Genomic DNA, 27,477 nt, shown 5'->3' with positions numbered 1-27,477 from the left:
ATGCCATGCTGTGTAAGAAGGTGCAGAGAGGCTGGCTGTGTCCAGAATTAGGACGATATCAGTCTCACGAGGGGTCCCCTCCTGTCCCATCGCCATAGCGGGAAGAAGAGCAAAACTGCAAACACGTAACTTGGCTGCATCTTCTGTTCACATCTTCCTCACAGTAAGAACAGTTCTCATTGGACAACTTGTGCTTCCCTGCTTTTCGATGTTATTCCAGAACATTTCACTGTTGTTATAAAGGCTTTAACTTTCAGCTTAAGCTAGTCTTAACGGGGCGTATTTTTCCCTCCCTCCACCACCATTTATCCAAAAAGACCACGAATACCAACTCTTGGCTACAATTATTACCTTTTTTATTTTTTAAATTGAAGTATAGTGGATTTACGATGTGGTGTTAATTTGTGCTGTACAGCAGAGTGATTCAGTTATACAGATATATGTATACATATATATGTGCATATACAGTAAATATATAAACTGTAAATAGTTGTTTCTGCTATTTACCTGCCCTGTTAATCTGGAAACATCTGAAGAATCGGGGCATTGTCTCATTGTAACAAATAGTGTGGTCTCAGGTGCTTAGGGGGAAAAAACTTAATGAATATTAAGTTTGAGCTTGTTGATGATTATAGTGGCTTTTTATTGTATTAGATTCATGCCTATTTCATTCCTGCATCATTATTTTCCATCAATGGAAACAACAGTTCTGCTCAGTTACCTCCGTTATCTTACCTTAGGCATCCAGGAAGTTTCCCTCCATTTTGCCTTTCACGATGATACACGATAAAATTATTATAAATTTTCACAATGAAGCTTCTCACCTCACCAAAGGGCATGTCTTGTTACGATCGCAAATAACATCCATGTAACGGATGTCATCTTCTCTAAAATGATTAAAGATGGTTTATACATTCTCTTTCTGAATGAGCTACTGGATTATTTGATATATTTCCAGGTGATTTTTTTAAACTGTTGGTGCTTTACTTAAATTTTCAGTTGTACTTTCTGGAACATTAATCTTGGAAGCTTGAAATCTACAAGAAAATAGTACTGATATTAATTAGTGATAGTTCACCTTTCTTTGTAACAGCAATTTCTTTTGACAGTTGTTAGTACTTTCATAATATTATTTTCTGGTCTGGATCTTTGTTGTTATTTAATTTTTATTCAACTTTTTGCTTTCGCAAGTCTTGTCCCTTCAAGGCTCAGCACCAGAACTCTCCGTTTAGTTCTTTTACAGCTCACGTAGCACTTAAGCAGGATACCCTTCCCTACTGGATGTTAGATAACATCTGTGTCATATGACTTTATTCTTCTCAATGGAGCGTTCATGTACATTGGTGCTTTCAGATGAAGGATGTGATGAGTTGGAAAAACGATCGAATCTTAGTTCAGTGACATTTGGGCATTACAGTGGCATTTCCCATTCGGAGCAAAACAGTCCTTAGAACTAGACACATCTTGGTCGGCTGGCCCAATACACTCTCTCGACCCGCGTATATTGGGGGGAGCATCAGAGATGCATGTGGCCCAGGAGACACCTGTGGACTCTTCTGGGGGCTATTTCTCAGGAAGCTTCCTTTCTTCTAATAAAAGGGACACAGACATCTCGCACCAACTACCTCCCTTCCCTTTACCTGGATGTAGGTGACCTGCAGGGTCATCTTACATCAGGAGCTGCAAGCGTGAAGACAGGGTAAGACTCAACACCAAAGATGACGGTGTCACAAGCAAGAGAGAGGTGACCTGGGCTCCTGTAGGCAGCGTTGACCAGCCGATCCGTAAACATCTCTCACTGGCCTTCTCATCCGGTAAAAAAAGATGTCTCCTTTTTCTTTTATAAAAGTCCTTTGGGCTTTCCAATACACGGTGTGTAATACTTCTTGACTGTGATTGTGAGCTTTCCTCAGAGATGAGATTTTATGTGCTAACATAAACTGTACGGTAAACACAAAGAGACTGGGTTTCAAAATACGGATCAGAGAGAGGGCAAGATGCCATGAATATGTGGATGGATTATGGGGAATTTGAAACAGGATATTGCTTTTGTTTTATTTATTTATTTATTTGCGGTACGCGGGCCTCTCACTGTAGTGGCCTCTCCCGTCGCGGAGCACAGACTCCGGACGCGCAGGCCCAGTGGCCGTGGCTCACGGGCCCAGCCGCTCCGCGGCATGTGGGATCCTCCCGGACCGGGGCGCGAACCCGCGTCCCCCGCATCGGCAGGCGGACTCTCAACCACCGTGCCACCAGGGAAGCCCATGTTTTAGTTTTTAAGCAAAATAAATGGAGCCAGAAGACAGACCATTTCCCCTCTCTTTAGCTTTGGAGAAGAACAGAATCTAGCAGAACATGGAAGAGGATTGTCGCTGCAGTGTTCATTTAAATGAGTGATTCCAGCATGAACGTGTGTGCCATCTGTGTTGATTTTTTTGCAAACAGAGTGAGTTAGACTTCATGAAATTGCTAAGAAATAATAACATGAAATGCAAATCATCTCAAGTCCTCCCTCTGTCGCCCATGTGAGAGGAGAGGGCAGAGGCCTTTGATACGGCATCACCGGCTTGTGGGGACCTAGTCTACCCAGGCATGTGCTCAGAGGTATGCCAGGACCTGGAGTGTCACTGGATTGTGAAGGGACACACAACGTTGCACTGGAAGTTGACTCCAGTGAGCTCAGTCTAAGTGTAACATTGGAATGAAGGGATCTACAGAGACAAAACCTTTATTATAAGCGCGTGTGTGTGTGTGTGTGCATATGTGTGTGCATATGTGTGTGGTCTCTATGGGGTCAAGGTGCCAGGAGAACACCATAATATGAAAATAATAGTGGTGAAAAGGTAAGAAGGAAGAGAAGGAACAGTCAAAGCAGGAATGTAAAGAGGAGAGAGAAGAGAAGATGGGAAGGGACTGGGCATCTCTGAAGGGTATGAGGACCACAGGGTCATTGCAAACTGTCGACCTGAACCAGGGAAGTTGAAACTCACCAGAAGGCCATGTGCGCTTAAGGATGAACACTGAGAACTGTCGGGCTGATGTGTGGGATGGTTGTCAAACTACATGTCTCCTGAGATTTCTCCTTAAGCAAAAGTATATGCATTTGCTTGTTCATGGTCTTGACTAGTATCTAAACAGTGAAAGTGACTGTTCACAGGGTAGACCCATGTGGGAAGGCCACCAAGGATCTGAAGAGGGGATGCAGAGGAGAAAGTGGAGATAAATCGGTAGGGTCTGAGAGTGACATGAAAGTTATGGCCAGGAGATCGACAGAGGAGGAAGAGAAAAGAATTGCAAATAACAAAAATGATAGGACACTGAGCATCGCAAAAGTAGAGGAAGTCCATAGGGAAAGGTAATCACTGAGGAAGAAGAAAATAAGAAGTCGCACTGTTGACTAGAGCAACCCTGGGTGTGAATGGCAAACACCACGCCTAATTCTACGCCATATTAAAACACAGATACTTTACTAAAACCTCTTATCTTTACTAAAACCGCAGATACTTTACTAAAACCTCTTATCTGTCATGACATTAAATATTAAACCTGGTACAGAATGTGTCACTTAAAAAATGAGTAGTATACTTAATAATCCATTTTAAGATTATGATTCTAATTTGTTGAGACCATCTACTCTATTTCCTCGGTGAACATATAATCAAATTGGATGGTGAAAAATATTTGGCATGTTTTATTTTGTTGTTTTTTTGCAGTTGTTGTTGACATTTTAAAGTTAGAAATGTAATTATTTGAAAAGCAGCCTTGACAACAACAAAAAAATAATCTCGGTGTGTCAAGAAGTGCAAGATAAACATTTAGGCACCAAATCATTGAGGCCACGTTTTCTGACCTGTCTTATGTGATTTGGATGGAGAGATTTTTTTTTTTTCTTTTTTTTTAAAGAAAGAACAGATTCTATTTTTCGGGCACCAAAGCAAAATTTCCAGAGATTATATATGGAAATCAGCTTTAAAGAGGAAACCGTGTCTAAATCTTCCACCCTCCTCCCAAAAAACTTGGATGATAAAATATGATACAAGTGATCATTGGGAATTCCCTGGCAGTTCAGGGGTTTAGGCCTTGGCACTTTCACTGCTGAGGGCCTGGGTTCAATCCCTGGTCAGGGAACTAAGATCCCGCAAGCCATGTGATGTGGCCAAAGAAAAAAGTGATCATTGTGTGTAATTCAGTGCCCTGGTGTCCTTTCTTTTTTACTTTTGTGTATTTCATAAAGTTTTGAATTAAAACGTAGTGGCTTTTAATGGGAAGCAATTACGATGTTTTCCTCTTTGCTGATCCATTTGTGTCTTGGTCGTTTTCATCCATCTTTTGATCGCCCTGGGTATTTCTGCCTGCTTCGTCTGCACACCCTAGCATCTCTTGTTGGTTACACCATTGGACTCTGTTTCCACATATGTCCCCACAAACACAGGTGCACACACACCTCACCTGACGATGCCACCTCTCTCTCCCCCGTCATGGTCTCTATCGAGCTTGGAGCATGCCCCTCCCTACCTGGTGTTAAGATGAGATGACTCTACATGTGTTTCCTGGAGTGGAATGCCTCCCAGGAAAAAGTCATAACGTCTGTCCCAGAAACGGTGAAGAATAGCAGAGGTTCCTGGGTTTCAGAGGCAATGTGGACGTTTGTCCTCCTGTGAAAGTCAGAGGTTGGCCTCATAATCGTTGAAACACCTTTCCCAGGAAAGCTTCACTACCAGTCTGCAGGACAGCAGAGAAAATGTTGATCAACTCTTGGCAAATGTGAGTCCTGCCTTTCAAGAGCCTTTTAGGACTTTTCAGATTTCTGGAGGGAGGAGTTGGGTGTAGGTAGGCACAGCATGGGGTGCAGGTGACAGAAATAAAGGCACAACTGTTAGAAAACCGGAGAATGGATACAGTTCAGCAGCTCGTTAGATGTCTGTGCTGAAGGAATATATGAGATTCACTGATGTTATCTAAAAATAGGACAGAGATAGGGAAGAAATAAAAGAAAATACAAGTTCACCTGTGACAAAAACAAGAAGCCACATGAGCAAATTTCGTCAAAGCCACCTGCAGCCCTGGAAGCAGCCGTCTGAGTCATGCTTCAGTAACCTTGGAAGGACTTCTCATGTATTTCTGTATTTGGTGAAGCACATCTGTACCTTTTCCTGAAGTGTCCTTCAATGATTATCTCTCAACTAATGTGAAAATTTGACTTTTCAAATAAACTGGTCTCTAAAATTTTTAAACGTTCGTTTTTATGCTTTACACATTGGTATAGCAGTGTATGATTCCCCAAACAGTATTCACAGTATAGTATCTTATAATAATTGATTTTTACTATCGATTCTTTCAACTAACATTTTAGTGCTTATCATGTGTCAGGTATTGTTCTAAGCATTGCATATGCATCAATGTACACAAGAGACAAAATTGCCTGCCTTGTGAAATTTATATTCTATGCGGAGGATGGAAAATAAACTTAAGGATTAAATACGTTATGTATTATTTGGGGGAAGTGATGAGTGCTGTGAAAAGAATAGAAGAGGACAAAGTATATTAGGATTGCACTGGAAGGTGCATTTTTAAGTAGGGTGGTCAACATACACCTCGGTGAGAAGGAAGACTGTGAGTAAAAAATTGAAGGAGGTGAGGAAGGAGGCGAATCCAGGATGATGTACATGAAGGGTGTTCCACGCAGAAGGAATAGCCAGTGCAAAGGCCCTGGGGTGGGAGCATTTCTGTTGCATTGGGGAACACCAGTGTGAAAGACGGGGATCAAAGTGGAATGAGGCCATGAAGAACTTTGATTTTAATTCTGAGAACAAAAGGAGAACACTTAGAGAGACTTAGCAGTGGAATGATAAGGGGAGGTGTGGTTTCAAGGACCACTTTAGCTGCCTTGTTGGGACTAGCCTGGTGGGGGCAAGAACAGAAAGCAGAAGCTAGGTTAGAAGGTAAACACCGGAGTCAACATGAGAAATTATGACTGCACATTTATGATGGGAGCGGTGGAGATTAGGAAGAAAAGTTGTTAGATTTTTTTAAAAATAAGGTTTGCCAATGATTTGCATGTGGAATGTGGGGGAAGGAAAGGACTCCCATTGTTTTTGATCCAAGCACAAGATCCCCACAAATGAAATTGGAGAAAGATCTGGTGGAGAGAATCTTGAGGATTCGGTAGGGTTTGGGAGTTCAAGTTGAAAATGTATATGGGACATCAGCTTTTTTTTTAAAGAAAGAACAGATTCTATTTTTCGGGCACCAAAGCAAAATTTCCAGAGATTATATATGGAAATCAGCTTTAAAGAGGAAACCGTGTCTAAATCTTCCACCCTCCTCCCAAAAAACTTGGATGATAAAATATGATACAAGTGATCATTGGGAATTCCCTGGCAGTTCAGGGGTTTAGGCCTTGGCACTTTCACTGCTGAGGGCCTGGGTTCAATCCCTGGTCAGGGAACTAAGATCCCGCAAGCCATGTGATGTGGCCAAAGAAAAAAGTGATCATTGTGTGTAATTCAGTGCCCTGGTGTCCTTTCTTTTTTACTTTTGTGTATTTCATAAAGTTTTGAATTAAAACGTAGTGGCTTTTAATGGGAAGCAATTACGATGTTTTCCTCTTTGCTGATCCATTTGTGTCTTGGTCGTTTTCATCCATCTTTTGATCGCCCTGGGTATTTCTGCCTGCTTCGTCTGCACACCCTAGCATCTCTTGTTGGTTACACCATTGGACCCTGTTTCCACATATGTCCCCACAAACACAGGTGCACACACACCTCACCTGACGATGCCACCTCTCTCTCCCCCGTCATGGTCTCTATCGAGCTTGGAGCATGCCCCTCCCTACCTGGTGTTAAGATGAGATGACTCTACATGTGTTTCCTGGAGTGGAATGCCTCCCAGGAAAAAGTCATAACGTCTGTCCCAGAAACGGTGAAGAATAGAAGAGGTTCCTGGGTTTCAGAGGCAATGTGGACGTTTGTCCTCCTGTGAAAGTCAGAGGTTGGCCTCATAATCGTTGAAACACCTTTCCCAGGAAAGCTTCACTACCAGTCTGCAGGACAGCAGAGAAAATGTTGATCAACTCTTGGCAAATGTGAGTCCTGCCTTTCAAGAGCCTTTTAGGACTTTTCAGATTTCTGGAGGGAGGAGTTGGGTGTAGGTAGGCACAGCATGGGGTGCAGGTGACAGAAATAAAGGAACAACTGTTAGAAAACCGGAGAATGGATACAGTTCAGCAGCTCGTTAGATGTCTGTGCTGAAGGAATATATGAGATTCACTGATGATATCTAAAAATAGGACAGAGATAGGGAAGAAATAAAAGAAAATACAAGTTCACCTGTGACAAAAACAAGAAGCCACATGAGCAAATTTCGTCAAAGCCACCTGCAGCCCTGGAAGCAGCCGTCTGAGTCATGCTTCAGTAACCTTGGAAGGACTTCTCAAGTATTTCTGTATTTGGTGAAGCACATCTGTACCTTTTCCTGAAGTGTCCTTCAATGATTATCTCTCAACTAATGTGAAAATTTGACTTTTCAAATAAACTGGTCTCTGAAATTTTTAAACGTTCGTTTTTATGCTTTACACATTGGTATAGCAGTGTATGATTCCCCAAACAGTATTCACAGTATAGTATCTTATAATAATTGATTTTTACTATCGATTCTTTCAACTAACATTTTAGTGCTTATCATGTGTCAGGTATTGTTCTAAGCATTGCATATGCATCAATGTACACAAGAGACAAAATTGCCTGCCTTGTGAAATTTATATTCTATGCGGAGGATGGAAAATAAACTTAAGGATTAAATACGTTATGTATTATTTGGGGGAAGTGATGAGTGCTGTGAAAAGAATAGAAGAGGACAAAGTATATTAGGATTGCACTGGAAGGTGCATTTTTAAGTAGGGTGGTCAACATACACCTCGGTGAGAAGGAAGACTGAGTAAAAAATTGAAGGAGGTGAGGAAGGAGGCGAATCCAGGATGATGTACATGAAGGGTGTTCCACGCAGAAGGAATAGCCAGTGCAAAGGCCCTGGGGTGGGAGCATTTCTGTTGCATTGGGGAACACCAGTGTGAAAGACGGGGATCAAAGTGGAATGAGGCCATGAAGAACTTTGATTTTAATTCTGAGAACAAAAGGAGAACACTTAGAGAGACTTAGCAGTGGAATGATAAGGGGAGGTGTGGTTTCAAGGACCACTTTAGCTGCCTTGTTGGGACTAGCCTGGTGGGGGCAAGAACAGAAAGCAGAAGCTAGGTTAGAAGGTAAACACCGGAGTCAACATGAGAAATTATGACTGCACATTTATGATGGGAGCGGTGGAGATTAGGAAGAAAAGTTGTTAGATTTTTTTAAAAATAAGGTTTGCAAATGATTTGCATGTGGAATGTGGGGGAAGGAAAGGACTCCCAATGTTTTTGATCTAAGCACAAGATCCCCACAAATGAAATTGGAGAAAGATCTGGTGGAGAGAATCTTGAGGATTCGGTAGGGTTTGGGAGTTCAAGTTGAAAATGTATATGGGACATCAGAGAAGAGACATCCCCCAGGCAGGGGGATGTCAGAGTCTGTGGCTCAAGGTTGAGATCTGTGTAAAGAGAAGAAAGTTGGACTAGTCGACATAGATGGTATTTCTTCCTTTTTTGGCTGCACTGTGTGGCTTGTGGGATCTTAGTTCCCCAATCCGGGGCCACGGCAGTGAGAGCGCCAAGTCCTAACCACTGGCCCGCCATCGAAGTCCCAACATAGGTGGTATTTAAAGTCACAAGACTGAATGAGGTCTCCAGGAGAGTTCTGGACATAGAGGAATGAAAAAAAAGTTCACCAACACAGCAAACCAGAGGCTACTGGTAACTTTTCCTGGAGCTATAGAAATTTTGGCAGACTGTTAGGTACAGAAGCCTGGTTGTAACCGGTTTAATAGAGAATCCAAGCAGTGGAATTGGAGTCAGGGTGTATAGACAGCAATTTTGAGGAGATTTTCTATAAGGGAGCAGAGAACTAGGCAGTCATTGGAGGGATATACAGACCCAAGAGAAAATGACTGTGTTTCTTTCAACTTGGAAGGTCTCACAACATGTCTGCAGGCTGTCGGAATGATCTAACATCTTGTATCAATCTGTTTGGTATAAGTCATGCTGCGTTAAAAGATATCCCTAAAATGTCAGTGACATGTGACCGCACAGTATTATTTCTCTCTCATGTTACATGTTCTCTAGGGATTGGTTGTGGCTTTTCTCCGTGTCTTTATTCTAGGACACAGGCCAAGGGAGCAGACACATTTCAGACTTTAGGGCAAAGGGGAAGGAAAACATGGTGGAACCACATCAGAGTTCTGAAGGTTTTTCCTTAGAAGTAACACTCCTAAATTCTCTTCGTTGGCCGAAGCAAATCAAATAACTATATCTGATGTCATTGAGGTGAGGCAGTAAACACTTTGCCCAGGGAGAGACACTGCAAGGCATTTCCACCCCTGCCATCAAGCAGATGGGGGTGTATATTCCCACCCAGAGAGTTAGAAAGCACTTTGAAAAATAACACAGTATAACAATAACACAAGAGGAAAACAGCTGTCATATAGCAAGAGAAGTGTTTTGTTGTTGGATTGACAAGAGTTGGTGAGATTTGTTGTGTGATACTTCGCCTTAGATGGTGACCCCATTCTTCCCTGTAGTGAAAGGAGGGAGGCACAGCAGCTGTGGTAGTTAACTGGTATGTGGGCAAATGGGTTGATGGAGATGTATGGATATTTTCTTCAGATTATTGTAATTTTTTCATTATAGTTGGAAGGAAGCTCATACACCAACCATGAAGTTGGGACCAGGGGCATCAGAGATTGGAGGACGCAGGAAGCAGGTGTTAGTGATTTAGGGAAACTTGAAAGGAAATTAAGGGAAATTTAGTATGATCTCCTGGTTGAACCTACTGCAGATTTTTGGTCAGCCGTTGAAAGTGAGACCAGCCATCCTGGGTCTGCATTTTCCTTCATTTTTGCTCACCAGCAAAGGTGTAGGTGTGCACTGGATGGAAAGGTGGATTTCAGTAGGTTTAGGGTTTTGCCAAACAAGAATCAAGGTTTGAGAGAGTGATATGTGGTAATTGGGGTTTATGCAAGGTTATGCCTCTATAACTAGAAGAAGGAATGATCGGATATCGCTCTTCCCATCTTGGAAATGACAAAAGAACGAAACAAATGTATTTGCCAGTTTGCCCAGGACCTTGGAAAGAGTTACTAGGTTGCCTTTTTCCCATATAATTCTCCATGTGTAAGTTAGAACGCCTTTCAGGGTTTGCCCTAAAATGTGAACCATGTAGATTCTTGGAACGAAAGCAATAAATAAGAGAAAGGGATAAGGATACACTTTTGTATTTTCCGTAATTAGAGAGAGCGGCCACAGCTGTTTCTGCACACCAGCGGAAGAAATTTGTCATGGGTTCGGTTTGTGCCCCCAGAGTAGTGTGATGAAGGCAGCTATATAATCAGCTAGGTGACTGCTAAACTAGTAGGTGATTGGTTGAAATGCCTTGACTCAGGAAAGAGTCCCTGTGCTATATATTGTGGAGACAGAAAGGAGCAGAAAATGTATGTTCTCAGTAAAGAAGTGGCCGGCTTAAGTTCTCATCATTTTCGGTCCACATCTTATCTTGGTGTCTCAGCTGAAGTTGGCCTTCGTCACAACTCATTGAGTGTTGTGACAGTGAATTATTATTTAGCCCAAACTGTTTGTTGAAAATATATCGCGCTGGGCAGGTGAGGCACTGGCTTAGAAAAGGAGCGTAGATTTCCATGCAGTTCACGAGAAGCGTAAAGTCTCACTGGGAAAACCAACAAGGCTGCAATTGGGGAATAAGAGAATGTATAGTTAACCACCAAGCCTGTGTGGGGTACATCATTAGAGAAGCAGGTGACACAGATAGTTTAAGGTGCTGATGGTGGTTTTTAGACAAAAATGGAAAATTGAAGAAAATATCATCCACGTGGGCTGAAATTGTCAGGGGGTGTTTTGTGTTTCTCTTGCATTGTTACCCTCTAACCAGTGTTAGCTGAGTTTCATATGATTCCCATAAATGGTTGTTTCTTAGCTTCTCTTCCTTTACCAGAGAATTGCTCCATGCCATAAATGGAGAGATTCATTCATAGATAAACACATGGGTCATGAATTTCCATTTCACTGGTAGGTAAAGTAGAGCTACCAACAAAACCAAATCATATTCACTGCTTTTCTGAAAATTGCCCATCTACATTAAGTTCACTGTGGTCCTGTGCATATTTTCGTGCCAATTCCAAAATGTAATTCACTTAGATCAGTAATCTCATATGAATTCCGTGTTTTCTTCTCTATATTTCCATGATTAATATTTCAGTAGAGCAAAGGTCAGGGATTTGGGAATTACACTAATACTAAATCTTTAATGATTCATCCTTTACTAGAGATAGACACATCCATCATATTAAATCCATAGCACGTTTGGTTGTATATTCTCACTTGTCTTTTATTATTTTTAAGCAGGTTATGCAGTTGGCACAGTCTTCAGATGGACAAAATAGCTGACATAAAAAGTACAGTGCTCATAATTTTTCTTGTATGTTTAAAATCATGTTCAGTGATTTTTAAAAATAACTTTATATTTATTTTTGGCTGTGTTGGGTCTTTGTTGCTGCATGCAGGCTTTCTCTAGTTGCAGCGAGCGGGGGCTACTCTTCATTGCGGTGTGTGGGCCTCTCACTGCAGTGGCTTCTTTTGTTGCAGAGCATGGGCTCTAGGCACGTGGGCTTCAGTAGTTGTGGCTCGCAGGCTCAGTAGTTGTAGCTCGCGGGCTCTAGAGTGCAGGCTCAGTAGTAGTGGCGCGAGGGCTCAGTAGTTGTGGCTCATGGGCTCTAGAGTACAGCCTCAGTCGTTGTGGCACACGGGCTTAGTTGCTCCACAGCCTGTGGGATCTTCCCGGACCAGGGCTCGAACCCATGTCCCCTGCGTTGGCAGGCAGATTCTTAGCCACTGCGCCACCAGGGAAGTCCCATGTTCAGTGATTTTAATTACAAGTAAACACTTGTATCAATTGCCCAGTGTCTGTCTTTTATTTTTTAAATAACTGTTAATTTAACAGGTCTTTTCCTAAAAAAGAAAACATAATACTCCCTTTGTGTCTCATATACTAAAAATAAAAATTTCTAATAATGGGTCATTTTTATAATCCTGCAAAAAACACAAGTAGGCAATTCAGTAACAGGATTTTAACAAAATACTGTAACTATTTTGTTCTATATGCCTTTGCTTTTGTTTTTTGCTCAGGTAAATCATTTTCATGGAGTTTTTAATGATCTGTTTGTAGTAAATTTAGGAGTATATTCATTTTCTTTTTTTAATTTTCTTTTTATTTTTTAAATTGGAGTATAGTTGGTTTACAGTGTTGTGTTAGTTTCAGGTGTACAGCAAAGTGATTCACTTATACACACTCACACACATATATCCTTTTTCAGATTCTTTTCCATTATAAGTTATTACAAGATATTGAATATACTTCCCTGTGCTATACAGTAGGACCTTGTTGTTTATCTATTTTATGTATACTAGTGTGTATCTGCTAATCCCAAACTCCTAATTTATCCCTCCCCTCCTTCCTCCTTTTTACCATAAGCTTGTTTTCTACGTCTGTGAGTCTGTTTCTGTTTCTCAGTAAATTCATTTGTATCATGTTTTCTTCAGTCATACAGTTGAATACCTTGAACACATTACATTGTATTTTGTGTATGTGGATATCAAAATTGTCTACAGCAAATGGCACCTGTTAAAAATTTGTCTTAGATGGGCTTCCCTGGTGGCGCAGTGGTTGAGAATCCACCTGCCGATGCAGGGGACATGGGTTTGTGCCCCGGTCCGGGAAGATCCCACGTGCCGCGGAGCGGCTGGGCCCGTGAGCCATGGCCGCTGAGCCTGTGCGTCCGGAGCCTGCGCTCCGCTACGGGAGGGGCCACAACAGTGAGAGGCCCGCATACCGAAAAAAAAAAAAAAAAAATTTGTCTTAGAGGTGAAAACTGTAATTTATCCCATACCCAAACTGTCAGTGCTTCAATTATTACATGTATGTATGTATATACACATACACATACTTTTAACGTAATAGTTCACTTTTAGTAAATGAAAGACCTCTTTTTCTCTTCATTGCGACCGTAACTCTTGAAATTCTGCCCCATACCCTAGGATTCTGTGTTCCACTGGACAGTTTCCATGTGTCTATAACATCTTTTTGTGGTGTTTCAAAATTTGAAATGTTCATTCCCGCATATATGCAAGTTTTGTCTTGTGATGATGAGTTGATCAGACCGATTACATTGGGGAGTTTCTAGGTAAGAACTTGAACTTGTCTGACTAAAATCTTACAGTGCGGTGTCGGTGAGTTGCTTCTGACTCCTCTGGAGGCTTTTGTTTGTTTGTTTGTTTTTGGCCTGTCACTATTCATTCTTTTATTTGCAAATAAAGTCTTCTTTGGTGGTGGTTGTTAATAGTTCTGTCAATTTATGTAACATCTTCTGTTAGGTAACATCATGTAATTAATTACAGAAAAAGTTAAGTAGATTATTTTAAAATTAGAACATTGAGCCTACATGGAGATGCATGATGTTACATTAGCCTGATGGTCTGCAGCAGTGATCCCGTGGTCATAAAGTCTGTGATTCTTATATATATACCTGTGCATTTAATGAACTTTGAGTATGAAGAAGATATCTCTATTCCTCTATCTCTATCTGTCTGTCCGTCCATCCATCCACCCACCCACCCACCCACCCATCCATCCATCCACCACCCACCCACCAATCCATCCATCCATCCATCCATCCAACCATCCATCTATCTATGTCTGTCTATCTATCTATCTATCCATCATCTATCTATCTACCTATCTGTCCACCCACCCACCCATCCATCCATCCATTCTTCTATCTACCTATCTATCCACTTATTTATCTATCTATCTGTCTATCTATCTATCTAATCTATCCATCCATCCATCTCTCCATCTAGGCACTTTGTAATTTAATCTGCTTGATGAGCGATTAACATGACATTTACTAATTCTTACTCTAAATAATTTGGAATCTCTTAACGGTTTTCATCTCGACTCTGTCTTTCTTCTGGGTGTCTGTCTAGGCATGTTGACCTTGGTATGCTTGAGAATCATTGGTTATCCCCTGACCCCAGTGCAGCCCTCACTCCTTGAATCTGATTCTGCAGCATCAAACTCTCTCTCGACAGCCAACCAAACCCATTTTCCTTTTGACTGGGTTCCTGGAGCCCTTTTTCCAAAGCTGGCAAAGCACCGCGGCTTGGTCTAGGCAAAAACCCACTCTACACACACCTTAATCAACATTATGCACCTGCTTTCTGGCATATTTCGTGTTTTCCACTATGACCCTGTGAAGACATGTTCCATTTATTCAAATGACCTGAAAGTTTTAAGTCAGCACCATTGATAATGCTAAGTGTCTTGTCCTGTTGTTTCTGTTGTCCTTTGCTGCTTCACTTCATTAAATCTGTATCATTAAAAATATTCACAGCATCCCTGAAGCCACTCCCCAGTAGCTAAGGAACGTGTTGCTCTCTGGGCCGATCCCAATTACCGTTGACCTTTGCTTGGATTTAGAGGGCGTGCGTCTCTTTTGGCCGATTTTTGTCAATAGCCTCCTTTTCTTGGAGACGTATATGAACTATTTTGTGACTCTGTATCCAACGCAGTGCATGTTAGATTCATTGACAGAATTTATCTTCACAGTGGACTGGTCCCAGTCTGCTCTGTTGTGTTCAGCCTGTCAGCTCATAATATCTGGCTGAAAAGACGCTCATGCATTGTTGGCTCACGTCCAGTCATCTCTTCCTAATTGGTTGGTTTCAGAGCAGTAGTGCACGTCCCACAGAATCATTTCTCTGTCCAGTTAATACATGCTGCCCCACCATTCTGATAGGGAGGTTGACCCTTCAGCCCACAGAGAGCAAATCAAAAAACTTACATGATGTACAGCAAAGTGATTCAGTTATATATATATATATATCTATATATGTATATTTTATACATATGTTATGTATATTTTATACATATGTTATATATATATGTGTGTGTATTCCTTTTTATATTCTTTTCCGTTATAGCTTTTTACGTGATATTGAGTTCCCTTTGCTAAAAGTACACCAGAAACTAACACAACATTGTAAATCAGCTATAGTTCATAAAAATTTAAAGAGACACTTACATGACATTGAAGTTTGCTTCATTGTAAATCCCTTAGGCTAGGTTTCATCCCATGTCTCACTTATCCATCTTTCCACAACACGAGTTTGACCGCTTAAAATTGTAGCTCTTTACTGACGGAATAAAAACGCTTCGTTTGGGTTTAGTAAACTCTAGCGATAGGTTATGAATAACAGAATTACTGCATCCTTCATTCATGATCTTGTTGGCCTGTGAGAAGCATAATGTTGGCAGCAGGCTACTTGCGTCGGCACGATCATCCTTTCGAATAGTCAAGTGGGCAAAGGAAGAGTTCCATTTGGCTGGATTTGGACCCAAGGTGGCAGGGCATAAAAGGCCAAATGCCATGTGCTCAAGAGCTGTAGGCAGTAAAGAGTTTTTTCCTGCTCGGCGAGGATAGCTACTGGCCACCAGCCCTCTGTCATTGTAGGGTGTGTCTGCCTTAACAGCAGAACAGCTGACCCTTCCCACACCTGAATGATGTGGGCCGATGCCCGTTGGCAAACTGAAAATGTTCGGTTGATGTCCTGGGAGAACCACGGAAGCCTGCAGAGGAAGGCAAGCCTGGCAGTTTTATCAGGCGTGGAATCAACATGGAGGTCCACACTCAAAATGCGATGCCTCTTTCACTGCTGTTTCCAAATGTGTACCTTTGCCCCCATCCAGGAATTCTAAAAGGGTGGCTGAAAGAATGGTTTTTGATCTATGGTTCAACGTGATGAAATTCAGAATGCAGCTTACCTTGTTATTCCTCCAAAAAATATGTGATGTTCTAATTGGGGGACAAACATTAAAATTGCTGCGTTAACTCCCTTTTGAACAAATGACAGCTAAAATTATTTTATTTGAAAATAATCGTTAGTTACTTCCTAACTAATTCCAGCGGTGCGTGGGATCTATTGATTTTTAGTAACTTCTGTGCGTCCCTTAATATAGATCATTTTTCCCTTTGCAGATTGCATTGTAATACAAAGGTGGTTTATCCTAGACTAATGATAAAAGAAACGGCAGTGTTCCGGGTGAAACGTAAAACATGCATGGTACTGCCTGGTGCCTGGAGCCATTATATCCTGATGCTCCGTTTTAATTGCAGTGAAAGCATCCGACCGAAATAGAATATTTCTGCTTTAAATGGCTTATTTAGCTTGCCATTCTGGGGGAAAGCTTCTTCAGTAAAGCATGGTGCCCAGGCACGGAAAGATTCTTTGGTCAGGGGCCAGAGTTCGTTGGGATTATGTTTACGAGAGGCCGTTGGAAAATTTGGTGGTGTTTTCTAAATGATCTTCAGCGCAATGGGATTATGCTGTACATCTGAGAAGTTGCCGTCTCTCCCGATGGAAACGTAGAGTCGTACACCTGTACATACAGGGATTAGACCTTTAAAAAAAAAAAAAAAAAAAGTCTTTCCCCCTTCACTGACATGATGATTCTGTGCCATCTGAGCGGCCAGGAACCCACTGGCCTGTCTCCCCTTGTGTTTGGCCGGGGATGCTTGCAGCAGCTCCGCAGTGCCCCGAGCCAGCAGGCTTCTGGAGTTCCAGTCGGCTGCCTGAACCAAGTGGAGACACACCGTCTTCCCAAATTGCTCACAAGCTGCTAAGTGAATGATTTGTGTTCCCTTTGAATTCATGCTGTAAGCGAGAATGCTCGCTTCTCAGCGAGTGATTGCTCTATGTACCTTCAGTAAGGCATCCTTACCGAAGCCTCCCATGTTAGGCCAGATTTCTATGTTTACAGGCCAAAAGGGCATAGCGCGGCTTGGCACAGGAGGGGACATGCAGGCTCCTGGGACCTTTCTTTCCTTTCTCAACCTCAGTCCCAGGCTTTCCAGCCTTGACAATTAATCTCCCGTGGACTTTGGAGTGGGTGGGTGTCTGGGTGAGGATAGTGCCTTGGGCGGGGGTGGGGCAGGTTCTTGAATGCTGATGGTGGGAAGTGAATGAAAAAGCAAAGAAGGCAATGAAAAAGAAGCAAGGCACGCCACGCAGGGTTTTCAAAGCAACCAGGAAAACTCAGACGGGATCCAGCGATACCTTCCATGTTTCAGCCGTGTTATAATTGAATATGTCAGTGGCTCATATGGAATTTATGCCTTTGCTCAGAAATCACCGCACGGTGGCTATGCCCCTGATCTGTTATGCATTTAGAAGCAATGGCTGGATCGTGGAATATGCAGTGTTCTTTAGTTCCAATCAAGAAACACGCACATCACTCTTTGGCCCATGGACATTGGAGGTGCCCCATGGGGTGTGCTTTGAACAGACGGGGATGCTTGCTCTGGGGCCGCTTCCAGGCTGCAGGAGGGCAGCTGACAGGCAGGCCAAATGCCCCAGCACAAGGCTGGGCTCCAGATGGCTGGCTGGTGCCCACTGGCACTCCTTCAAGTCCTGCCGTCCTTGGGTCAGTAAGAGAACTCCCATTACCTGGAAATTGAGGGAATGCATGGGGTTGGCTCAACAAATTCCTTCTACAACTTGAGATGTGCAGTCAGAGAGAACAGGTGAAAAACAGACGCCATCCACTTAAACGAAGGCCACCAACGAGGTCGCTTAGAACAACGTCCACAAATTCTCTCATGGTTCCTGTGGCCCAGGAATCTGGGCACCTCTTAGCTGGGTCCTCTGCTCAGGGTGACACAGAGATGCCATCAAGGTGTCAGCTGGGCTGCGCTCCTTTCTGGAGCCCGTGCTGGTCTCCCAGGCTCGCTCACGTGTTGGAAGGATCCAGTTCCTTGTAGTTGTGGGATGAAGGGCCCCCTTTCTTGCTGGCTGTCACGGAGGGCTGCTCGAAGCCCCTTTCCTACACCACTGTTTGCTTCTTCAAGGCCAGCAGGAGACTGTTCTGCTCCAGTTGGTTAAGAAAGAATCCGCTCCAGCATGCCCTCATCGAGCACATGGCACCCCAACCCATTTCCCAGGTAGTGTCCCTACTCAAGGGATGACTCTTGCACTATCTTTGCAGACCCAGCTCGTATCCAGGCAGCTGGGATTGCAGGAGGGCAGGACTCTTTAGGGGATACCTTAAGGGATGTTCACCTCACTGTTGTTAAATGCCTGGCATGTTCGTTTCCTGGGGCTTCTGCAACAAATGAGCACAAACTTGGTGGCTTAATGGGACGGAAATGTATTCTGTCACAGCTGAGGAGCCCACAAGTCCAGTATCGAGGTGTCTGTAGGATTGGTTCCTTCTGGAGTTTCTGAAGGAGCACATCTGATCCAGCCTCTCTCCCAGCTGCCAGTAATTCTTGGTGGTCCTGGGCTTGTAGATGTGACACATCCTTATCTGCCTTCATCTTCTCTCCATCTTCCTCTCTGTGTGTCTCCCACTGGCCTCACCTCTCCTTAGAAGGACCCCATCACTGGATTTGGGCCCACTCTGAATCTGGGATGATCTCACCTCCAGATCCTTAACTAATTCCATCTGTGAAGACCATATCTAACAAGGAGGTCACACTCTGAGTCTAGGTGGATATGAGTTTTGGGGATGCTTTGGAGCTCACTGCAGTGACCAGGCATTGCCCATGGAGCTCACTGCAGTGACCAGGCATTGTCCATGGTCTGATGCTACCCAAACCCTCTTCTCTCATCTTGCATCAGACTCTCCTGCCCCTTTTCTGAAACCTTTTTTTTTTTTTCCACTTTTCTTTTGGTCTTCTTAATTCCCAGTTCAGCTCATAGCTCCTTTACTTCTTCAGGGGAAAATTTCTTGACCACCAGAGGAGACAGGGTCACCAGCATGTATGTATTTCATATATTCATTCACATGGTGCCATGTCTGTGCATCACATTGTCACAGGAGGAGTTTTAAAATGGGGTGTGATAATCGAATTAATTGTTGCATATTCCAGGAGACGATGGGCTTCATGAGGGCAAAGGTAGTATCTCTTTGTGAACATTCTCCCCAGCCCTAGCATTTTAGAATAAATGGATTGCAGGAAACCCCAACTTGCCTTCCTACGAAAAGCATTCTGTCACTGTGACTGGGGGTAAATGGAGAGTCTCTGCCACTCCTTTAGAACCATGGATCTGGGCTCCATGAAGTATTTCCAACATAGGGATTTTGCATTAGCCATTGAAGGAGGAATAATCCGTGGTATGAATTGAATCCATGCCCAGAAATGTTTCTGTAGTGTGGTCTGAATGTGTCCCCTTCCAAATTTCATTTGTTGAAACCTTAACTCCCAGATTGATGTATCAGGAGGTGGGGTCTTTGGGAGGTGATGAGGTCATGAGAGTGGAGCCCTTATGAATGGGATTAGTGCCCTTATAAAAGAGAGCCCAGAAGGGCCCCTCACCCCTTCCATCATGTGAGGGCACAGCAAGAAGATGGCATCTATGAACCAGAAAGATGGTCCTCACCAGCCATTAAATTTGCACTCACCTGGATCTCAGACTTCCAGCCTCTATAACCTACATGGGAAAAGAATTAGAAAAAGAATAGATATATGTATAACTGAATCACTCTGCTGTACTCCTGAAACTGACACAACATTGTAAACCAACTTTACTCCAATATAAAATAAATTTTTTTTAATTTAAAAATAAAAAAAAATTTTTAAAGAGGAAAAAAATTCAAAGTAGAACTCTGAGAAATAAATTTCTGTTATTTATAAGCCACCCAGTCTGTGGCTTATAAATAAAATATATGTGTGCGTGTTTTATAATAACATTTTCTTTTGCATATATATATATATATATAGGTAGATAACATTTGTTTCTGTTATAGCAGCACAAACAGACTAACATCTCTGAGGAAGGTAACATGTACTAAGGTAAATGAAACAGAGAACAATTGTCCCCCTAAACATCATGAGGCATATAGCACAATGACAGTATCATACCCTGAATTCTACCACCGATTATTTTTAGATTTTAAAAAATTATTTGGCATTAATTGCCCCAACTGAGTAGGTTAGTAAGATAATTTGTGACTTTCCATAGTATCTTTACTTTCTCCTGTTACTGCCTGAAATTTTCAGTTGTGTTTTTTTTTTAATATCGTGATTTTTATACATGGTTTCTTATTACATTATTAGCGAAAATCTTCTTTTTTGCGATTAATGTTTATTTGACATTCTTACTTTGTTTCATAAGAAATCTAGAATGATGATTCTTCTGTGTATAATTTTCGGTACTTCTCTGCCATGATTTCCCCATCCTTAGCCTGAATTCTGACTTGATTCTCCTTGAATCCTTGAGCTTGGTGGAGTTTCATTCTCCTCAGTGTGTTCCATTATTGCAGCATTTCTTCATATGAATTTTACAGGATGCCCTCAGGGAGGATATAGTTTCTTCACACTTGCATCTCAGAAAATACTTTCTCACAGGACAGCTTGGCAAGGGTTTTTCTGCCAAAATATGATAGATCTGACTCCATTAACTATTCCAGAGAATTCTAAGCTGAGAGAGATTTTTCTTTTCGTGTTTGTCACGGTCCTAAAGACATTTTGGGGAGCTTATCACAAGCAGACAGACAGACCCCAGATTGCATGAAGAATATAGAAGCGCATTGCAGCGCAGGATGGGGGTCCATAAGGAGTGTCGCAGGACCACGAACCAGGGACGGGTGGACCACCACCGCCTAGAATGCTCTCTGCCCGTCCTGAGTCTGTTGCTTCCTCATGGCATCTGTACCCACCTGACTCTTTGAGCGTTTCTGACTGGCCGGCTCCTTTGGCTTCTTTGGGAAAATGAGGATCCCAGGATGTCTGCACACCTGACCCTCACATCACAGCCAGAAGTGCGGGGGTGGGAGTGGGGGCAGGGAGGGCCAGCGTAGCCTTTGACGTGGCCCCACCTCGACTGGCATGCGGGGACGTGCAGTCCCGACGGATGCCTCCAAAGACGTCTGCCGTTGCACAGAGGTTATTTGTGCTCTTCTCTGGGATCCTTGTCATTCTGTTTGGTTTCCTTTGCGTCACTGATTTTGAAGAAAGTTACCAGCCTAGGTCTCCGCGTCTACCTCGTTTCATGGATTATTCTGGCAATAACCAAGGGCTGTTAATCTCAGGAATATGGTCTTTAATCTTTATCTTAATTCCACACAGATCTGGGTCTTCCTTCTGCATCCTCCCTCTTATGTTTTATGTTCTTTATGGGTGGATTCCTTTTGGTCTCTTCCTGACTTACTAACACTCAATAGCATTTCTTCTTTGAGTCCCTTCCTTTTCTGACCATATATATATTTTTTAAATTTAAATATATATAAATATGTATATTCCCTAAGTGATGCTAATCTTTATTTAAATATATATGTATACGTATGTATGTGTGTGCACAAATATATATGGTTATATACATACTTCCTGAGTGATTCAGTTATTTACTTAAATGTATATACATTTTATATACATTTGCTTTTATCATTTATTTTTATTTTATTTTATTTTTTAAAATTAGTTAATTAATTTTTTGCTACGTTGGGACTTAGTTACTGTGCAGGCTTTTCTCTAGTTGCGGCGAGCGGGGGCTACTCTTCGTTGCGGTGCACGGGCTTCTCATTGCGGTGTCTGCTCTTGTTGTGGAGCACGGGCTCTAGGCGCATGGGCTTCAGTAGTTGTGGCACACGGGCTCAGCAGTTGCGGCTTGCGAGCTGTAGAATGCAGGCTCAGTAGTTGTGGCACACGGGCTTAGTTGCTCAGTGGCATGTGGGATCTTCCCGGACTATTTTTTAAAATTAGTTAATTAATTTTTTGCTACGTTGGGACTTAGTTACTGTGCAGGCTTTTCTCTAGTTGCGGCGAGCGGGGGCTACTCTTCGTTGCAGTGCACGGGCTTCTCATTGCGGTGTCTGCTCTTGTTGTGGAGCACGGACTCTAGGCGCATGGGCTTCAGTAGTTGTGGCACACGGGCTCAGCAGTTGTGGCTTGCGAGCTGTAGAATGCAGGCTCAGTAGTTGTGGCACACAGGCTTAGTTGCTCAGTGGCATGTGGGATCTTCCCGGACTAGGGCTCGAACCCGTGTCCCCTGCTTTGGCAGGCGGATTCTTAACTACTGTGCCACCAGGGAAGTCCCTATCATTTATGTTTAAATTATATACACACACATACATGTTTGTATACCTGTAAATATACAGGCGGACCTCGGAGATATTGTGGGTTTGGTTCCAGACCACCACAACAAAATGAATGATGCAGTAAAGCAAGTCACACAAGTTTTTTGGTTTTTCGGTGCATATAAATGTGCTGTTTACACTATAGTTTGGTCTATTGGGTGTGCAATAGTCTTATGTCTAAAAAAAGTACAGACCTTACAAATAACTTATTGCTAAAAAATGCCAAAACAGTTACAATAGCTACATCAAAGATCACTGATCACAGATCACCATAACAAATTACCAAAGTGTGACACAGAGATACAAAGTGACCAAACGCTGTTGGAAAAATGGCACAACAGACTTGCTTGATGCAGGGTTGCCCGAAACCTTCAATTTGTGAAAAAAGCAGTATCTGCAAAGCACAAAAAAGTGAAGTGCAATAAAACAAGGTATTCCTGTACAATTTTTAGTAAATGATAAAAGTATATGCCTATATATGTATGTGTATATACATTATGTAAGTGTGTGTGTGTGTGTGTGTGTGTGTGTGTGTGTGTGTACACTCACGGCCGCTTTCAAAGAATGTCACCGTAAAAGCTACGTAATCATTTTTGTGCATATATATAGCACAAACATCGTTATTAATAAGTTCTGCCTTTCTTTATTAGCAAATGTATTTCAGCTCAGAATACGAACCTAAACGTTATAGTCTCACAAACATGCTCATTGTCTTTTTACGTAATAAATATTTAATGAATCCAGAATTAATTTTATCTTACGATGAAGTTTTTATATTCCTCTCTTTTCAAATATTTAGTTAATGGTACTTTTTGCAAAGAAAGACTTTGTCATACTCATTGTAACATTATTAGTAGTACAATAAATACTATAATGAGAGCAGCAAAACCTTATACCTTATTTGAGCCAAAATTACTCACACTTGCAAGTTTTGTTAGAATCAATGTTAGAATAATTTTGTTCCGTTACCCCAAAATTTTGTTACTAATAAGTTACTCTGAAAATATATTAATATTGTTACTCAAGTTTCTGCCACTGAATGCTTCCACATGTGCACAGGTCTTCTTTTATATGTCTCCTAATTTTGTATATTTTATACAGTGTGTTAAGTTATATACGTCTTAAGGTTATTACTCCATGGTTTATTATTACTACGAAAAGTATTTCTTTCTAAACGTGTGAATATTCATATGTATGGAAGTTGATTTTGTCTATTGCATTCATCCAATGAGAACTAAGAAGTCATCCATTCTATAACTTACTTAGTTGCTGATCTAAGTTGTTTTCCTCTGGTTAGATAATCTTAGGCAGGAATCGCTCTTCCTCTTTAATATTTTCAGAAAATTCAGCCTTTCCCAAAGCCTGTTCCCTGCAGTGTTACATCAGCTCCTTACTAACTGGACTAAAAAAGGATCCCCTGTCAAAACAGATATTGCCGACCCGCTAATCCTTTCATTAAATATTTTAATTGTATCAAATGCTATTTGCCATCCTGCAAATACTTTTTTCTCCTTTGACCGTATTCCATTGCTTATCGTTTGACTTTTCTCCTTCCACTGTTGACAGCAAGCAAAGTATTGCATTTCTTCCTGTGGATCTGGTCTTCACCATTTGTGGAGTAACCCTTATTCTTTATTGGATTACAACATACTTTCCTTTCTTCTTTGTTCAAGTTAACATTTTGTGGTGTTCCTCAGACTGGTTGCCAGAGGACATCACAATGTGTGAGGTTACTTTCTAGTTCACTGTTGCCATTTGTGTTACGTTTGGGGTAGAGAAGGAAAAATCCAATGGGATCTTCTGTGTTTGGAGACTCCGAAGGTCTTTACCCCTGAGGAAACACCTATGTGGCTCTTGTATATTGTATATCGGTGTCCATTTCCCTGTGTTCAGATCTAAGGAACATATTTGTGCCTTTTTCCTCCCAAAGGGTCTGGATTTTAATTCCTTCGCTCCCCTTGCTATTTCATCTCATTAGCCTTTATCACCTCAGCCTTTTCTTTCTGTCTCAGACTGGTCCCTTTTCATGCCTTTGAACCAAGGAAACTGCATCTTACTTGGCTCCGTGAAAAACTGCAAACGGTTATCTAAGTGTTCCCATGGAGTCTTCCAAAGGCTGTGGTTATATTTTGTTCCTTGCTGCTTTTATTTTTTCACAGAAAACACGTACTGTCTTTCATTTTTTCTCTTTCCTCATCTTGGAGCAAGTCAGGATTTACCCAGCTAAGGTGTCTGCCAACAGAAGGGATATATATGTGAAAGGTCCTTGCCTTTGCCAAGGGTCCAGAGGTCCTCGTCATCCCATGGGGGTGGTCCCAGAGCACCTGCACACATACCTGGGGGTTCCTTAGAAATGCAGACCCTTTGCAGTTGTCGATCTGTTTGACTCCTTCTCAAATTTCTAATGTGATATTCATCTCCAGGCAGTATGGTCCCTTACTAAGACAATCTCAGTACGTGTTAGCATTCAAATACTCTGCACTTGCTGAGAGTGTGAAAAACTTCACTGGGCATCTAAGACTTTTCCTGAATTGTCCAACTCTGCAGCAATTATAGCAACTGGCCGTCTCCGTGCACCAACCCCACCTCTTTGCTGTTTGTTTTGGTTGATGTAAAATTGGTTTAATTTGAAGGTATATGTACAGGTGTTGGAGTGAGGTTTCCTGAAATAATGACCAGTCAACCCCCTGAGGTAGGAGCACATCTCCCCAGTTTTGTGGTTTGTACACACACTATTCTTTGTGGCAGGTGGCGGAATTCAGCGGGAGAGGAGATTTCAGTGATTCACCGATTGATTTCCTGTAAGGTTTACAGAATGATTCCCAGTGTCGTAATGCCATCAGAAGGTCCCTGAGTAGTAGACTGAATTCTCTTCAGTGTCATTAATGGGTTCCTAGAAAACCCACCAGACGCAGCCTTGGATTTTCTGCTGTTGTGGATTTGCTGTGACGTTCAGATCTTCTTGTTTGTTTTCGTGAGTGTTTAAGTTGGGGAGTTTGCATCTGAGGGTGCTACCTGGACACCATATCAGGAAGTCGCTTCTTTTCTTTTTTTTGGACCGTGCCCTGCATGGCATGTGGGATCTTAGTTCCCCGACCAGAGATCGAACCCGTGCCCCCTGCAGTGAAAGCATAGAGTCTTAACCACTGTACCACCAGGGAAGTCCCTAGGAAGTCACTTCTTTAGAGAGGTTCCTGCAGAGAAGTTTCATCCAAATCGTGAAAGCTGGTCGGGATATTGACCAGCAAGCAGATGTAATCACGGGAGCGAGAATGGCTTTTCTTGGTGAAGGATGGCAATTGAATATATTTTAATACTATTAACCATCTTCTTATTGACTCACTTCATGCTGTTAAATATGTTGAGCTGGACTTAGTCATTCCCTGTTTCTTCAAATAAAAGTAAGAAGAATAATAACCAAAATCCATAAACTGGAGAGATTTTCGTAAATACCTGAAATTGCGTATAATTACCAAAGAAATGAAATCATTAGGCTGGCAATGACTTTGTCTGTGGCTCTCAAAATATCATGCTTTCAAGCACGAAACTTATTTAGCATAAATCTGTAAATACCTAGGGAGATAGTAAGCTTACGTCTTGGCCTGAAGCAAATGCTTTATGGATTTACAGTAGAAGGGATTGATTGACTTAGAGTCATTAAGCCCATGGGATTAATTTGTATTAAAGAAAATCCCATCCTGCAATTACCACCCAGTACTATTTTCTGAAGCAATATCTTGCTAATGTAAAATATACAAGAATATTAAAATGGAAGTAAATCAAAGATTATTGGAATGTGTTTAATAAAGCTGGGTCATATTTTGTGATCACACCGTTTATGTAGATTCTGAGTCCTTGGGGGCAGTGGCTTGAAAAGCTTAAGAATCTCTTTATCGGTAACGAGCAGGACTGTATTCAAGACGCAAGCGTTCTTTTTCAAGTTCAGTGCCACAATCTTGCCTAAAGAATGGGCTTTCCTTGATAAAGGGTATTCTGATAATTAAGAATTCTACCTCTAGTCAAAAGGGTCTCTTTGCATGTACTCTTTCCTCCCCATCCCTCCTTTGAAACTCAAATTCCGACATCTGGTTCTTGCCTTTCCCAGAGCAAGAGTTGTCCTTCACCCACATAGTTATTTAGATATGATTTTCATTTTCTTTACTAGACCAGTGGTCCTGGGATGTCATCATTGGCTTCTTCATCTGTGGGTCATAATTTATTGGGTTGGCCAAAAAAGTTCGTTTGGGTTTTGGCCAACCCAGTATTTGGGGGAGCAAAACAGAAATCACTTTGTCAGGGACTAACCTACCACCTTGCATAAAATGCTTTTCACTCTGCTAAATGGTGACGTTGCATTGCCAGGATGGGTTTGGGTTCTGGCTTTGAATCCCCAGACTGTGGTGAGTTGATTTCCTGGACCAACTTACTTATCTGTTTTGGGGTACAGTTGTCTCATCTCTCTGGTTGGGGCAAAAATAGTTGCTGACAAGTTTTCATATGGTTACAAAGTATATGGACCAGTGCCCTGCATGTATTAAGCCAACATGGCAATTTAGTTAACCATAGCGTCTTACTGAAATAACCATTGTAGTGATAGGAGGACCAGTACGGTGAGGGTACGGAGTGCCATGTGGTAGTTTTCACTCTGTAACTGGCTAGCATGTATTGTAGACCCAGCTATATATGTAGAGCCTGTTATGTAAATATTAGCTGGGTCACCAAGTAGTCCTAGCATCTTTTAGGCAAGTCATCCTCATTTGATCTCCTTCAGCTTCTTGACCTCCAAAATAAAGACGTCAAATAGAAGGAACTGGGACTCCTTGGAGAAATGTCTGATTCTAGAAATGGGGCAGAAAAGATACAAGATGATCCTGAAGCATCTTATTGTGCCAGGAAGCAAGGCAGTGCTTAAAAAACAAAGAAAAAACCCACAGCGAAGGGGGTATATTGAAGGGGTACAGAAACCAGCTGAAAGAGTTCTGAGTGGCCAAAGCTAGAACAATTTGAGGAACAAAATTAAGTACTGTTGTATTAAAATACATACAATCCCATACATACATACAATCCCATATGGTCCTAAATGACTGAAAAAATAAACCGGAAATAAGAGTTTCCCATTGCTGCTGTAACAAATGACCACATTGTTACTGGCTTATAATGACACAAATTTATCTTAGAGTTTTCA

The 27,477-nt window shown here is 42.0% G+C and overlaps 1 protein-coding gene across 4 annotated transcripts in view; it reads left to right on the top strand.

The window, feature by feature from the left end:
- The window catches only part of NLGN4X (neuroligin 4 X-linked), a 271,406-nt gene that overhangs the window by 92,407 nt on the left and 151,522 nt on the right, over window positions 1-27,477 (top strand). Inside the window, exon 4 of one of the 4 annotated variants that reach the window (XM_055085770.1) lies at window positions 21-37. The exons of the other annotated variants lie outside the window; for them this stretch is intronic. Within the exon in view, the coding sequence (XP_054941745.1) occupies window positions 21-37 (17 nt within the window). The remainder of the gene's footprint in view (window positions 1-20; window positions 38-27,477) is intronic. 4 annotated transcript variants of the gene reach the window in all.

Source organism: Physeter macrocephalus, chromosome 7, assembly GCF_002837175.3.
Source record: "Physeter macrocephalus isolate SW-GA chromosome 7, ASM283717v5, whole genome shotgun sequence".
Taxonomy (NCBI): Eukaryota; Metazoa; Chordata; class Mammalia; order Artiodactyla; family Physeteridae; genus Physeter; species Physeter macrocephalus.
Note: the sequence above shows the minus strand (reverse complement) of the source record. Positions and strands in the feature narration are given on the sequence as shown.